The sequence below is a fragment of the Tenrec ecaudatus genome, chromosome 1, assembly GCF_050624435.1.
Source record: "Tenrec ecaudatus isolate mTenEca1 chromosome 1, mTenEca1.hap1, whole genome shotgun sequence".
Classification (NCBI taxonomy): Eukaryota; Metazoa; Chordata; class Mammalia; order Afrosoricida; family Tenrecidae; genus Tenrec; species Tenrec ecaudatus.
In genome coordinates this window covers 33,789,721-33,803,104 of record NC_134530.1, presented here as the reverse complement: position 1 = coordinate 33,803,104, position 13,384 = coordinate 33,789,721, and the positions used below count along the sequence as shown (strand labels likewise).

Sequence of the window (13,384 nt, the reverse complement as noted above, 5' to 3'; positions counted from 1 at the left end):
GAACTCAGAGAAGTCCTAGAGCATGCGAAACGGAAAAGGAAACCCCATCCCTCAGTTCTCAGCTGTTGCCTCACCATTACCTTGGGAATTCACTGAACTGGAGGCCTGACTCGTTGATTTCCTAACCCTTGGGGGCAGGTCTCTAGCCTCCATCCGTCCCTTCACTGACTTCCCTGTGCAGTTAGAGTGCAATTCAAACTCTGGGGAAGGGCATCCAGGGCCGGGTGCCCATCCACCCTGGCTTGCCTCTCTGGTCCATTGTTCCCCGCCCCACTGCATCTTGGCACCCTTAGGCTGACTCTCTGGTTGCTCAGAACCCTCCTCCTCCCCCTTCCCAGACTGTAGCTGGGTTAACAATGCCATCACACCTGGAGGGAGGAACCTCCCCAGGCGAGAGGAATGGGTAGTGGGTGCCTTCGCCTAGAAGCCTATTCCATTGAGCATCCGGCCTCCCCAGCAGATAACCAGTCACTCTTCAACACTGTCTGTGTCACAATCAGTGCTCAAGGAAGCAGCAGTCAGAGAGGTAAAATGACGCGTTGCATTGGGTAAATCTGCTGCACCAGACCTCTTTAAACGGGAAAAGCAAGGCTGTCCCTTTGAGGACTGAGACGCACCTGGCTCAAGCCGTGAGCTTTTCAGTCACCTCCTCTGCATGTGAAAGTTGGCCACTGAATAAGGAAGACCAGAGGAGAAACGAGGCATTTGAACTAAGGCCCTGGTGAAGCACGTGGAAAGTGCCAAGGAGTGTCGAAAACACAAAGAAACCTGTCTTGGACGAAGTACAGCCAGACGTCTCTGCTCCTGCGGCTCATCCCTCACACTTCAGTCTTGTCGGAGAGCCCAGTGTCTAGGGGAGGGCATCAGGCTGGCAAAGGGAAGGGCCGAGATAAAGAGGAAGGCCCTCCACGACACAGTTGGTGCCGTGGCTGCAACCATGGGCCATGCAGAAGGACAGTTGTCGGGCTGGTGCTCACGACTGGGAAGTGACTGGGACATGGTGGCTACGAGCCAGAGCCAACCACACAACTTTGTATGTTTCATGTTCCAGTCCAAACTCGGCCACTTGTCCATAAACAACTAATGCTTTTGTCCTTAAAGATAAATCAGTACCAATCATACTTTCTCACATAAATACCAGCATTCGTTTATGGAAAACAGAAACCTGCAGAAGCACGGGGCAGGACATGACAGAACAGGATCGGGAAGTGAATGGACAGACACAAGAAGGGTTTCCCTTGATGGTGAAAGAAAGTAATCACTATTTGCTTGATTTAAGGATTCATTTTGGTCTAAAGCGGAGATTTTACTTTAAATGAGTGCTATCCGGATGCGGTGCCCAGGCACGGTCAGGCTGAATATCTTTGTGCGGAGAATGTTCACTCACTGCCATGGGGTTGCTTCCCCTCGAGCAGGTAGAACTGCCCCGGGGCATCCCGAGGCTGTCGCTGTAGAGCACAGCACCGCGTGGTTTTGAACTGCTTATCTCAGACGGTGAGCCAGCCACTGCGCCAGCAGGGCTCCTAGGGAGAACGTGAGTTGTCCTTCAGGAAGTGGATGGAAGTCAGATTCTCAGAGCGCAGGGTGAGGGAGGTGCCTCAAAGAATTATCTGGCTGAGAATGCCAGTAGGCCGATCAAAAAACTGATTTCAAGAATAGCATTCATGTGTGTACATGTACATCCATGCTTTTCAAACACTCCTGAATTTAGTTAACTTGGGCGTGAGACGAAGGAGCCCTTAAACCTGTGCTTGCAGAATTTGTTGGGAAATTCTTTGGAAAATTCTTTAGAAAACAAAAAACATCAGTCTTAGCATAATTAAAAATCATTGCATAAAATCAGAGGAAACGGTTGTTACATTAGCCACAGCCGACAAGGACAGTGAAAGAAACACTGCCGTCGAGTTGATCCCAGCTTGCAGTCACTCTGTAGGGTAGATTTGAACCCTTGACCGGTCAGTTAGCAGCCTGGCCCGGAACCACGACCCATTGTGTAAACAATGAAACTTCATGTGGTGTTACTCCGATTCGTGGGAAAAGTTTCTTATTTTGTTGACGTGCCAGTGTCCCCAGCCCTCCCCCTGGTTATTGTTTGTTCTTCCCGTGGCGGCACCCCTCTGCTTTGCCCGCTTCCCTTTCTTCGTTAAAGCCGAGGGGTGAAGCCGGGCCTCTGCAGGTGTGAAGACTGGGTCTTCCTTCAGCTGTGGGCTGTCTGGTGAGGCACGTGGGATGTGCAGGTTGTCGTGGGAATGAGTCCTCCAGCCTGCCGGATCTCCTGACCGCGGGTCCTCTGCCCTCACAGTTATTTCTAAAACACAGTGTTTGTGTATGATTCATTTATCAAAAATACTCACTGAGCATCTGTGTGGCTGACGGCGCGGACCCTTCACTTGGGCCACTGAGAGTGCTCGCGACAACCCGAGCAGTGGGTACCACCCCCGAGCTTCCATCCCAGAAGCAGATGCAGAGGGTGAAGCGATGAGAGGAGCTGGTGGAGGCAGAAGGCGAATATTCTGTGGACCCCACGGTCTTTGCTGCCCCACCGCCCCACCTGGCCCCTCACCCCACACTACATGTTTAATCCTGGCAGCCGCTCTCCATGGCCTAAAGGAGAGGACAGCTGACGGTGTCCCCAACTCACAGGTCAGGCCTCCTTCCCAGCTGCCCCTTGCCAGCCCCAGAGCAGACCATAGCCTTCTATGTGTTGGCACGATGCATCTTGTTTTTATTCTGCCACGTGACTTCCTCACGTGGGTGAAACCCGTCATCCTTCTGAAGATATCCCGGTGAGGTTTCTCTGTGGACTTCCGGGGCCCCAGGCTGCTCTTCCACAGGTGGTAGGCGTGTACTGCCTGCACCTGAGCGATTGGGGTGGGTCTGGCCGATCAGTTAAGATCCACTCTCACCGGGAGCGTTTCTTGCTTTGTGGCAAGAGGTGGGGCTCCTCTGGGGCATGTGTTACTCCTGGGTGCCGGTCCCTCTTTGACCCCCTCGCAGGACACACCGTGGGTGAAGGAAATTCCCTCGGAAGGTAGGCAGCTGTGGCTGTGTTCCCAACAGCCCGTGACTGAGTCCATGAGAGCACGACCATGGCCCTGCCTTGATCCGAGTAGGTATTCAGAATGGATGTGTGAGGACAAATGAAAAGTCAGCAGCTACTAGAAGGTAAAAGCGTCTCTGGCTTTAAGCCGATTGTGAAGGGACAGTCTGAGTCTAAGGTAAGAATTTGTGACCATGAGATTATATACCTTTTTAGACGTCAGTTTTTTTTAACTACCCGGCATATGAATGGTTTACTGAAAACAGAATCAATGTGACATGTCAGGCTTTATAGTTTAAAGTACTCAGCGTGTGCCGTGCATTACCTTTTAACAAAGGCCCAGTGTGGTCACTGGGAATGTGGGATGACAGTGCCACCTGGCGGCCAACACAAAACAGAGCCCCACCTATTGATGCCAGGTGAGTCCTGCTCCAGGTGACCCCATCATCTTTGGACGGACTCTGGTAGACTGGGCTCCGGAGAGAAGCAAAGTCAATAGTGCTGATCGTGCGTGTCTAAGAAAGATTTAGACCAAGACACAGCTCACAGCATCGGTGGGCAGGTCCAGTCTGGTTCTGGTCCATGGGTCAGTTCTTGGCTAGAGGCTCGCCCTGACTTGGGTAGCTGCAGGGCTGACGCACAGGAAGCAGGAAGGTGAAGCAGGAAGACAGCAGGCAGGTGGGTGCTGGGCTGAATGAATCTGAAGTGTCAGCCGTCGGCTGAAGGCTCCTGGGATCGGCATGCTGTGGGACAGGAGATCCAGATTCAGGATCTAGATCCATCATAGTAGTGAGCTAACTTCTTTCTGCACACTGTTAGTTCCTAGCAAGAGCTGCCCATGCCTGAGTGAAACCAAGACTCTGGCTGGATGAAAACCCAGACTCAAGGCCATCAGTGCTGACTCAGAGACCCAATGGGACAGGGTAGAACTGCCCCGTGGGTTTCCGAGACTGCATGCTACATCCTGTCATAGGCGAATCCTGACCCACCCAAGTTGACATACAGCCTAATTATCCCGTGGACCAGGATTAAAAGTGCAAGCAAAACATGTCATGTCACCTGGATTTCCTGGTGGAATACTTACACTGCCTTGCGGGGGCGGCCCTGGAATTCTTTCTCAGAAGGGACTGTCATGTCTAGGGTGAATAAATCATCAGGGAGTTGTTTGGGCACTGGGCTGACATCGGGTCTCAGTAGCTCACCGTTATTGGAAAACTGTGGAGCTAATCTGCTGGGGCCTCTGACCTGTTTAGCCAGGACAAGGGCCCTCCCTATCCTTAACCTGTGTACGTAGGTTGTGTTAGGGAGACACACGTTTCATATTTAAAATCAACCCTCTTTCTATGTGTTCTTTCAGTCTTGACATTTCAGATGATCAAGATCTACCACCGCCAGCAGCGCCACAATAAAAACAATATCCTGAAACGAGCCCTGGTGGTGCAGCGGTTAAAGCTCCCAGTGGTGAACCTGGAGGCTGGTGGTTCAAGCCCACCAGCTTCTCTGTGGGAGAAGGCTGTGGCAGCCTGCTTCTGCTTAGAGTGCAGCGCCAGGGGCCCTGTGGGAACAGTTCTCTGTCCTGGAGGGCGGCTGCGAGGCTCGCAGGCCGTGGGTTGTTGGGCTTCAGTTGTCTTTGTTTTGAATCCCAGGTGGATCTTACACTTAGAGACGGTCTGGTTGTCAGCTTTGTGATTGTATTATTTTAAATTAATAATGCACCATTTAAAATTCAGTAGCTATTCGAACCTGGCTAAGGGCTATGCTTTTTTAAAATCTGAGTAAGTATCGCTTTCCTAGACTTATAGACAGCAGTCACCGCTCTCAGTATTGCTATTTTTTTAACGACTACAGAAACATCAGTCACGTTGTTTCTATAAATGTTTTATAATGCCAATTGAATGTGATGAAATATTAAAAATACCATGCATTAAATATTGAAAAGTTCAGTCTTTGGAACTCGCCAGACCTCTTCCATTTACTGCCAGCTTAAGGAAGCAATTTGGAAAATGTGAATTATGCATTAAGAATTCTGGGGGGGTGGGAGGGAATAAATTAGCTCGGCTGATGGCTGTCCGGTTATTTGGCTCCCTGGGCCGTCAGCCATTTGTAGCTGTGGGCCTTTTCCATCAGGGCAGCAGAAGTAGCAGTGTCAACAGCCCCTCCATCCATAACTCTGGCAGCAGCTCAGCGTGTTTAAAGAGATACCTGGGTGGCTGCTGGCTTTCAGCCTCCAGGGAAAGTGCTCACCCTGATGTGCTAGCATGCATGTTCAGATGAACACCTGGCGCAAATGCATGTGTCCACCCCACCCCCTCCCCAGGTACCACTTCACTATGGTTCATGGTCATGGGGCCTTCTTGAAGGGAAGGGAACGTGGGCCCTGACCACTTGGAGTCTCTTCACCACACCTCTCTTATCCTGAAGGGAGAGGAGATGTTTCAGAGGCAAGTTTCGGTTTTCACCTCTCTGTGCTTGATTTCATGGTAGGTCCCTTTATCGTCTCACCCTAAGCTACCCTTTCCAAACACACCCCTCAGTGCTATGATTCGCCCATGGTGGACCTCTGGACTGTTTAGCTTCCTTGCTTAGAGTATCCGATGTCTATAACACGTCTCACCGACCCACCCCCAGTAACTAAATCTCCAAGTCAGATGTGTTTTCCAATTCTCAACTGAGAAACTCTCTTCTCTGTGGAAGCATTTCAAATCAGGACTCTGGTTTTATTTGTGCTACATTCGGGGTGGATTCAGAAGAGGGTGTGGATTGAGGGTAATTGCTGATGTCAAAGTGATTTTAGTGGGAAGCAGAGAATACCAGGAAGATGCTCACCTGGGTTTTATTGACTACACAAAGGCCTGTGGGTCATAACACATTGTGGATCACATGTCAAGCAATGGCAGTTTTAGAACACCTAAACACACTGGTGGGGAATCTGCACACAGGTCAAGAGGCAGTCGTGCACATGGAACCAGAGGATACATGTGGTGTAACATCAGGAAAGATGTGCCTGGGTTGTCTCTTTTCGCCAGACGTGCCCCGTCTGTGTGCTGAGCAAATTGTCCGAGAAGCTAGACTGTATGAACAAGAACCATGGTACCTGGGCTGGAGGAAGACTCATCACCGACCAGCGGACACGGCCTTGCTTGCTGGAGTGAAGAGCATTACTCTGAGAGAGATCAAAGACTACAGCCTTCATTATGGATTATACCTGAACATGAAACAAAACCTCTCACAGCTGGACTAGTAAGAAACAACATCATCAATACACACAAGTTGGGCGTTGTCAAGCATTTTCACTGTACGCGGGTCGACAATCAATGCCCACGGAAGCAGCAGTCGAGCCGGGAAGCCCCGTTCTGCATTGGGCAGCTCTGCTGCTGGAGGCCTCTTGAGAGCGGCACAGAGCAAAGCTTCCGTTGCCGCCTCGTGCCTGTGGAAGTTGGCTGGAGGAGAGGGAAGCCTGAAGAATTGATGCTTTTAAACCACCGGGTTGGTGAAGGCTATGGAAGGTCCTCTGGGCTGATAGAAGAAGAAACAAACCTGTTTGGGAAGAAGCGCAGCCCGGACGCGCCTTAGATGCGAGGATGGCGAGACTGCGTCCCCCAGCTCTGGGCATGTCCTCAGGAGAGACCAGTCCCAGCGGAGGAGCTCATGCTTGGCGAAGTGGAGAAGGAGGAAGCCCCCCAGCACGGGGCTGTCCCGCAGGGATGACTGAGGCTGGAGCAGGGCCGTGCAGGGTCCAAACCTGTGGCCCAAAGCATCGCCAGGTGTAGAAACCCACCATCCAGCTCCTGACAGCAGTGTGTTATCCAGGAGCCCCGGTGGCACAGTGGTCCAGTGCTCGGCCGCCAGCTGCCAGGTTGGCCGTTTGAACTGGGCAGACGCTCCGTGGGAGGGAGCTGCCACGGTCTGCTTCCCCTGAGAGCCCATGTCTGCCCTGCCCTGAAAGGGTACTTTGAATGCAGTGTGAGTTCATGGCCAAGGCTCTGACGTGTTAACGGTAGCTGCCACCTTGTCAGTCACCCAAGGAAGCAGAGTGCCGCTTCAGCCTCAGGGCTGATTGGCGAGTGGACCTTTGCGGTCGTGGAGTTTTTACGGGCTGCGGTTTAGAAGTAGATCTCCAGGCCTTTTTTCCTACTTCCCTTAAGTCTGAACGCTCCCTGAAGCCCACCTGCTCAGCATCTTAGCGACAGACAGGCCTCCAGGGGCTGCCCAGTTGAACCATCCACCATCAATGCCCTCGACACCCTGGAGGGCCTTTTCCGATATACGAATTATTTGCTAAATAGAAATTGACCGATTGTGTGCCAAACACCGCACCAGATACAGGGAATTACCCAAGAACAAAGAGGACACTCCCACAGGTGTGGATGGGTGTGTGCAGGGAGGAAAACTAAGAAGACCACCCCGTTCTGACCTTCACTAAGTGAACAGTTGCCTCTGCATGGTGCAGTGAATGACCAAATCCCACAGCAGCCTGAAGGTGTAAAACACTCCAAACACTCACTGCCAGCAAGTCGATGCCGACCCATCGTGACTCTCCAGGACAGGGTAGAACTACACAGGCTTCCGAGTAGAATACCCAGTCTTTCTCCTGCGGACTGGACTGGCTGTTGGCTTTGAACTACTGACGTTGCAGTTAGCAGCCCAACGCTTAACCACGGCGCTACCAGGGCACCATTATCCTCATTTTACAGATACGCAGACGGAGGTCCAGAGGGCAGTCAGGTCGCTTCTCCAAGGTCACAAGCTCGTCCGGGTACTCGGTTCCGGAGTCCAGGACTCTCCTCTGCCCTCCGCTGGCTTTCCGCCCCGCGTGTGGTGAAGGGACAGGGTCGAGAGGGTGAGTGGGAGCGAAGACAGGGCTGGAGGACAGGCAGAGAGCAGCAGGCTGCACGCCCACCCCCCCCAAGGATCAAATCGGAGATCTGACACCTTCGAGGCTCTGAGAGCTCAGAGTGGGTTTGCTGAGACAAGAACATGACTTGCCTTTTCGTATCTGGTTGGGCTGCTGATGGCAAGGTTACGGGTTCGGAACCATCATCAGCTCTGGGAGAGAGGTGAGGCTCTGCTCCAGAAGAGTTACACCCTGGGAAACCCACTGGGCCCGTTCTCTTGCATCCTGTGGGGTCGCCGTGGGTCAGACACGCTTTGATGGCAGCGAGTGAGTGGGTTGAGCATGGCAGCCCTGTGCACACCATCCTCACAGCCGGCATACTGTAATTACTTCCACCTCCTGTTAGACATACCTGGACTGATTTATAGTCACAGACAATAGGCACCGTATACTTGGAAATCACCTTTCCATATCATTTCTTTTTAATCTGCCCAGATCAGTTTAATTGAGTATCCTGAGGTTATAATTTGAGCTGTTTAAAGCCTCCTGGAGAAACGGGAAGGACAGGGAAAATTTGAGCTGTGAAGCGGAGCCCCGAGTGCAGACGGAGGCTCTGGCCAGGAGGGGTGGGGTGAGGGTGGTGTGTGTGTGTGTGTGTGTGTGTGTGTGTGTGTGTGTCTTGGGTCCCTGAAAGCATAGAGTAAAATGGACTGGGACCAGCAGCTGTTGATCTTGTCAGGTAAGGGAGCTCAGCAGATGCCAGAGCCAGTGGTTCTAGGGCCCAGGGGAGGAGCTGTGTGCTCATCCTGGGAGGAGGGAGACAGGGCTCCTGAGCCCGGCCAGGCCACACAGGAAGCCAAAACGGGGTCCCAAGTCCCAAGTCAGTCTGCCCCTGTAGTGGGGGGTTCTAAAACACCGTTTTAACTCAAGTTTTTAAAAAAGAACTTCTGTATTTAGTTTGTTGGTGGTGGTAGTGGTTTGGGAATTTGTTTTAAGCAGTAGTTGAAAATACCTTTTTTTAATATTGTAGTTTGAGTTCAAGTTTACAGAGCAAGTGAACTTTTGTTGGCAGCATGTTTTATTGTGGCGCCTCCGTCGATGTCACAGCATCCTGGCTTCTTCCTGCCTGGGGATCCCTTCCCGCCTTCTGACCCGAGTTGTTTGGGGGCAGATGCTACCCTTTGGGTCTCCTGAGGTTGACTATTCTGAGGACCAGAGTGTTCTGCGCCCCCCTCCCCCCCCCCCCCCCCCGTCACCTTACGGGTCCTTACAGGCAAACCCGTGAGCCGCCTTGTTTTAGTTCCTCAGGCCATTCTTCACCAGTAAGAACACATTGACTTTGAGCGTTTACGTTTTTAACTGGAACATCAGTTTTAGACACTAAGGTGATCATCGGTTGTCATAAAAAATGACACCATTTGTGCCCTTCTGCGAACAGATAGCTGAGGAGTGCCCTCGCCTTCCATCCTTTCTCTTCCGGAGATTTCCAGAGGAGCAGGTTTCTCATTTCCGGTTGCTTTATCCACTCAGATGGTTTCTGCAATGCGCACTCGAGTCCTCGAATCGCTTCTCGGTGGGACCAGGGCCCTGGTGGCACTGTGGATTAGGTGTTAGGTTGCTTACCCAGCTGCCCTGCCAGAGGGAGGTGTGGCCCTCTGCTCCCCAGAGGTCTACAGTCTCGGCCACCCCGGGGGAGCAGTTCGCTGCCCTGTGGGGTCGCCGTGTGGTGGAATCCGGTCAGGGACGGATGGGTAGGTTAGCTTTGTAATTTCATCCCATCTGGGTCTTGATCCAAAACTCGGGAACAAATATTATAAGACTAAGGACTAGTATTTTAATACTACACACGGGCAAATGTTTTTCTTTAAGAAACAGGTATCGGGTTAAGGTGATAATTCTAACCGTATTTTCTTTCTCCCCCCCCCCCCCAACACAGCGAACAAGCATAAGCCATGGCTTGAGCCCACGTACCATGGCATCATTACCGAGAACGACAACACGGTCCTCCTCGACCCCCCTCTGATCGCCCTGGATAAGGACGCACCTCTGCGCTTCGCAGGTACACCTACTACTCCTGGCACACGCAGGCCCCCAGGCAGGCGCCTCTTGCCCCCCATCGCTGTAGCAGAGTGTTGTTATCGTGGTCAGACTGTGCACTTGGTTGTTTTCCTCCCCTCAATTTAATAGTTGAAAGAGACGCCTGACCAAGAATACTGGTTCTGACAGTGGAAAGAAACACGTGCACGAACATGCGTGCGTACACACACACACACACACACACGATTGCCCCTCGACATTCCTTGTCTCGATGGAGCCACGTAGATGTGTCTCAAATCCGAGTCTTGAGGATGTGGCTAAAGTGCAGATTCGCCCGACCCAGTGACCCTGTGCTGTGGCATCTCTCGCCCGCTCGCTGGCAGGAAGCTGCTGGCCCTGAGCTGCGCCCCGGTGGCAAAGAGCTAGAGAGCCGAGCCGTCGGGGGTGTGAGGAGACTTTAGGAAACGCTGAGTTTTATTCAGGAGTCCTTGGGCTTAGATTTATCTAATCATAGATTTTTTAGCCTGAGCTGCTTCAGAATATTTTCATAGACCCAAGGCTTGCAAAGAGACAGAGCTCCAGCATGGCTTTGGAGATTTCCGCAATGTTCCAAGCGCCCCCTTGGCTACAGTGTGAAACGGCTTTCCAGACCAGCAGAGCCGTGGTGGCAGGGTGGGCTCTGTGTCGCACTGCCGACTGCCGGGTCCGCATGTTGAAACCACTAGCTGCTCCTCGGGAGAAAAACGAGGCGCTCAACTCTCCTGCAGAGGTACAGTCTCGGGGACCCACAGGGGCAGCTCCACACTGCCCTCCAGGGTCACTCCGGGTCAGAATCGACTTGAGGGCAGGGAGGTGTTTGCTTGCTTTTGATGCACTTTGGAATGTCCAGTTGTGTTTCCTTGACTAGCGAAGGTCCCTTACTGTCCAACCCTGCCTTTTTTGCCGCAGGCTTGGGCTAAGCCTTGTGACATCACGCTCTACAGAGTGGTGCTTGTCATACGAGTTTTCCAGAAGGAAGCTTCTCAAGTTGAAGGGCGTGTGTGGGTGGGCGGTGTCTTATTTGGATGGGGACAAAGAAGAACAGTTGAATTAACCCCTGTCTTCATAAGATCACGCATGAATTGGGCTGGACAAAGGTTTGTCTTTGAGGGGTTGTCTGAAATATGGACTACATCCCGTTCAAGCGCCACATCATGTTTGCAGAAGTGTCACCGGAAAATTGGTGTGCGCTGTTTGAGTTAGGGACGGAGGCAGAGCCTGCCAGGGCGCTTCACCTCTCGTTGACGGTGAGAGAGCAGCCCTGCCCGGCTCGGTGCATGGCCGCCAGAAGCACCGTGTGCCGGGAGGGTCGCCGACCAGGGCTCTCCCCTGGCGTGGCTGGTTAGTTTGCAGTGCTCGGGTGTGGCCGTGTGCCCACACCCACACCGCACTCACTTGTTACTCAGTCCCTCTTTCTGAGTGTGCTGCTTCGTGCTGCCAACATCGCCGTGTTTGGCTGGCCACATGGCCGTTGGTTCGTTTTCAGTCCCAGAGTTCTGTATTCACTCCCGAGGACCTTTCTCTTACCACGTGAAGTGTCTGTGGTACACAGCTCCACGTGGTGTCGTGGTTGCATGTTGGAGTGCTAACCGTCACGTTAGGAATTCGAAACCCCCCAGCAGGTTTGAGGGAGGAGGAGGAGGCTTCCCATGGAAAGTTTTAGTCTCGGGAACTCACCGGGGCAGTTCTGCCTTGCTTGATAAGGTTGCCATGAGGCAGTTTATAGAATTGCCTCGGTATCCGTGAATTTTAGAGGTTTGAGTTTTTTTCCCTGTGGTGGTCTAACAGTTAAGCACTGGCTGCTAACCGAAAAGTTGGCAGTTCGAACCTATCCTTCGGCACTTGAGGGACCTGCCTGGTAATCTGCTTTAGTAGTGGTTGCAGACTGCAGCCTAGGGGACCCCTCAAGGCAGTCCTCCGTCCAGCAGGGTCATCCGAGTCGGAGGTGACTGGCCGGCACTCGGCAATTACGGCGGTGGCGATGCTGCTAACCCCACAGGGCGCTTAAAAGCAGTCACCCTGCTCCCGCTGTGTCCCAGGCGCTTCACGCACGTGTGTGCAGGCTCGCAGCAGTCTCGCTCGGTGCCTTGTTTGGGCCCAGCTCTGTCTTAGAGACGGGGAAGCTGAGGCAGGGGCCCCTTGTCTGCTCTGCTCCAGACAACACTAGGGATGTGGCTGAGGCCGGAAGTGACAAAGGGGGGGAGGAAGTGAAATGGGCCCCTCCCTTCAGGAAAAACCCGAGCCGTAAAGCAGCACTTGCCCTTCTCATTGGATGGCCTTTAATTGTATCGTTCATCAAAGCTAATGTGTAGCGCTTTAAAGAGCTGTACAAGGCGTTCTCCACTGATGTGCAAAAGCTGTCTGTTGGATTTCTTTTAACTATAAAGAGACGTAATTTCGGACTAAGTCACAGTGGTAACTTGATTATATTTATCACAGTAGATGGTTAAGCCAATGCACGAGACGGTTAAGCCACTGGCTTCAGTGTTTTCCTTGTGGCGATTTTCAGGGGGGCGCATTCTCTCTCTCTCTCTCTCTCTCACACAACAGACTAAGTCAAAAAGGATTGTTACTAAGCCATAGAAACACTTATTAAACCAAAACCCAAACTCATGGCCATGAAGTCGCTGCCAACTCTTAGTGACCCTATAGGACAGGATAGAACTGCTCCTGGGAGTTTCCAAGGCGGTAGCTTTCACTGGAGTAGAAAGCCCATCTCTCCTGCAGAGCAGCTGGTGGTTTCAAACTGCTGACCTTGTGGATCGCAGCCCGACAGGCAACCACGGTGCCACCGGGCCGCCTCAACCCAACAGAAAGATAACAGTAGGAAGCGGTTGTTTCTGCATAGTACCTGTCTAGATTTGAGCACTTTAAAGAACAGTTTTATTGACATGGAATTCACACACTGTCTAATTCCGTGGTTTTAATCTTACTGAAACCGTTCTGTACACTTCTGTAGGCGGTGTCTCCGTCTCCCAAACCCTTCCCGCAGAGGATGCTGCGTTCTTCCATTTCCACCACAGAGCGGCAGTTTCGACATCCTTGAAGGATTCAAATGTGGTCCTTTGAAGTGTTGGGGGGGGGGGGGCAAAAAGAAGTGCGCAGGGCCTGGTCAGGGCTGTAGTGAATGTGGGTACGCTTCTCATTGAACTGGGGCGGGGGCAGCCCTCGCTGCCGCGGACGAAGGAGTAGGCGCGTTGTAATGCAGAAAGCGTCCTTGGCCCAGCATTCTTGCCCGTTTTCTCACGAGTGCGGCCTTCAGTTTTCCTGAGACTTTTCACAGTAAACCCCATCGCTGTCCTGTGTCCGTTGAGAAAATCAAGATCACTCCTTGGAGATGCAGAAAAGCAGTTCCTGTAACCTTCTGAATGCGCCTCTCCCCTCAGTTCACCCCAGAGGTCTTCCTCACCCTCCCTGAAATACTCCGCTCCTTT

The 13,384-nt window shown here is 52.4% G+C and overlaps 1 protein-coding gene across 2 annotated transcripts in view; it reads left to right on the top strand.

Moving 5' to 3' along the window:
• The window catches only part of CLSTN1 (calsyntenin 1), a 73,232-nt gene that overhangs the window by 24,289 nt on the left and 35,559 nt on the right, over positions 1-13,384 (top strand). For both annotated transcript variants that reach the window (XM_075550725.1, XM_075550720.1), the window contains exon 2: positions 9,811-9,933. In XM_075550725.1, coding sequence (XP_075406840.1) covers positions 9,811-9,933 — 123 coding nt within the window. The remainder of the gene's footprint in view (positions 1-9,810; positions 9,934-13,384) is intronic.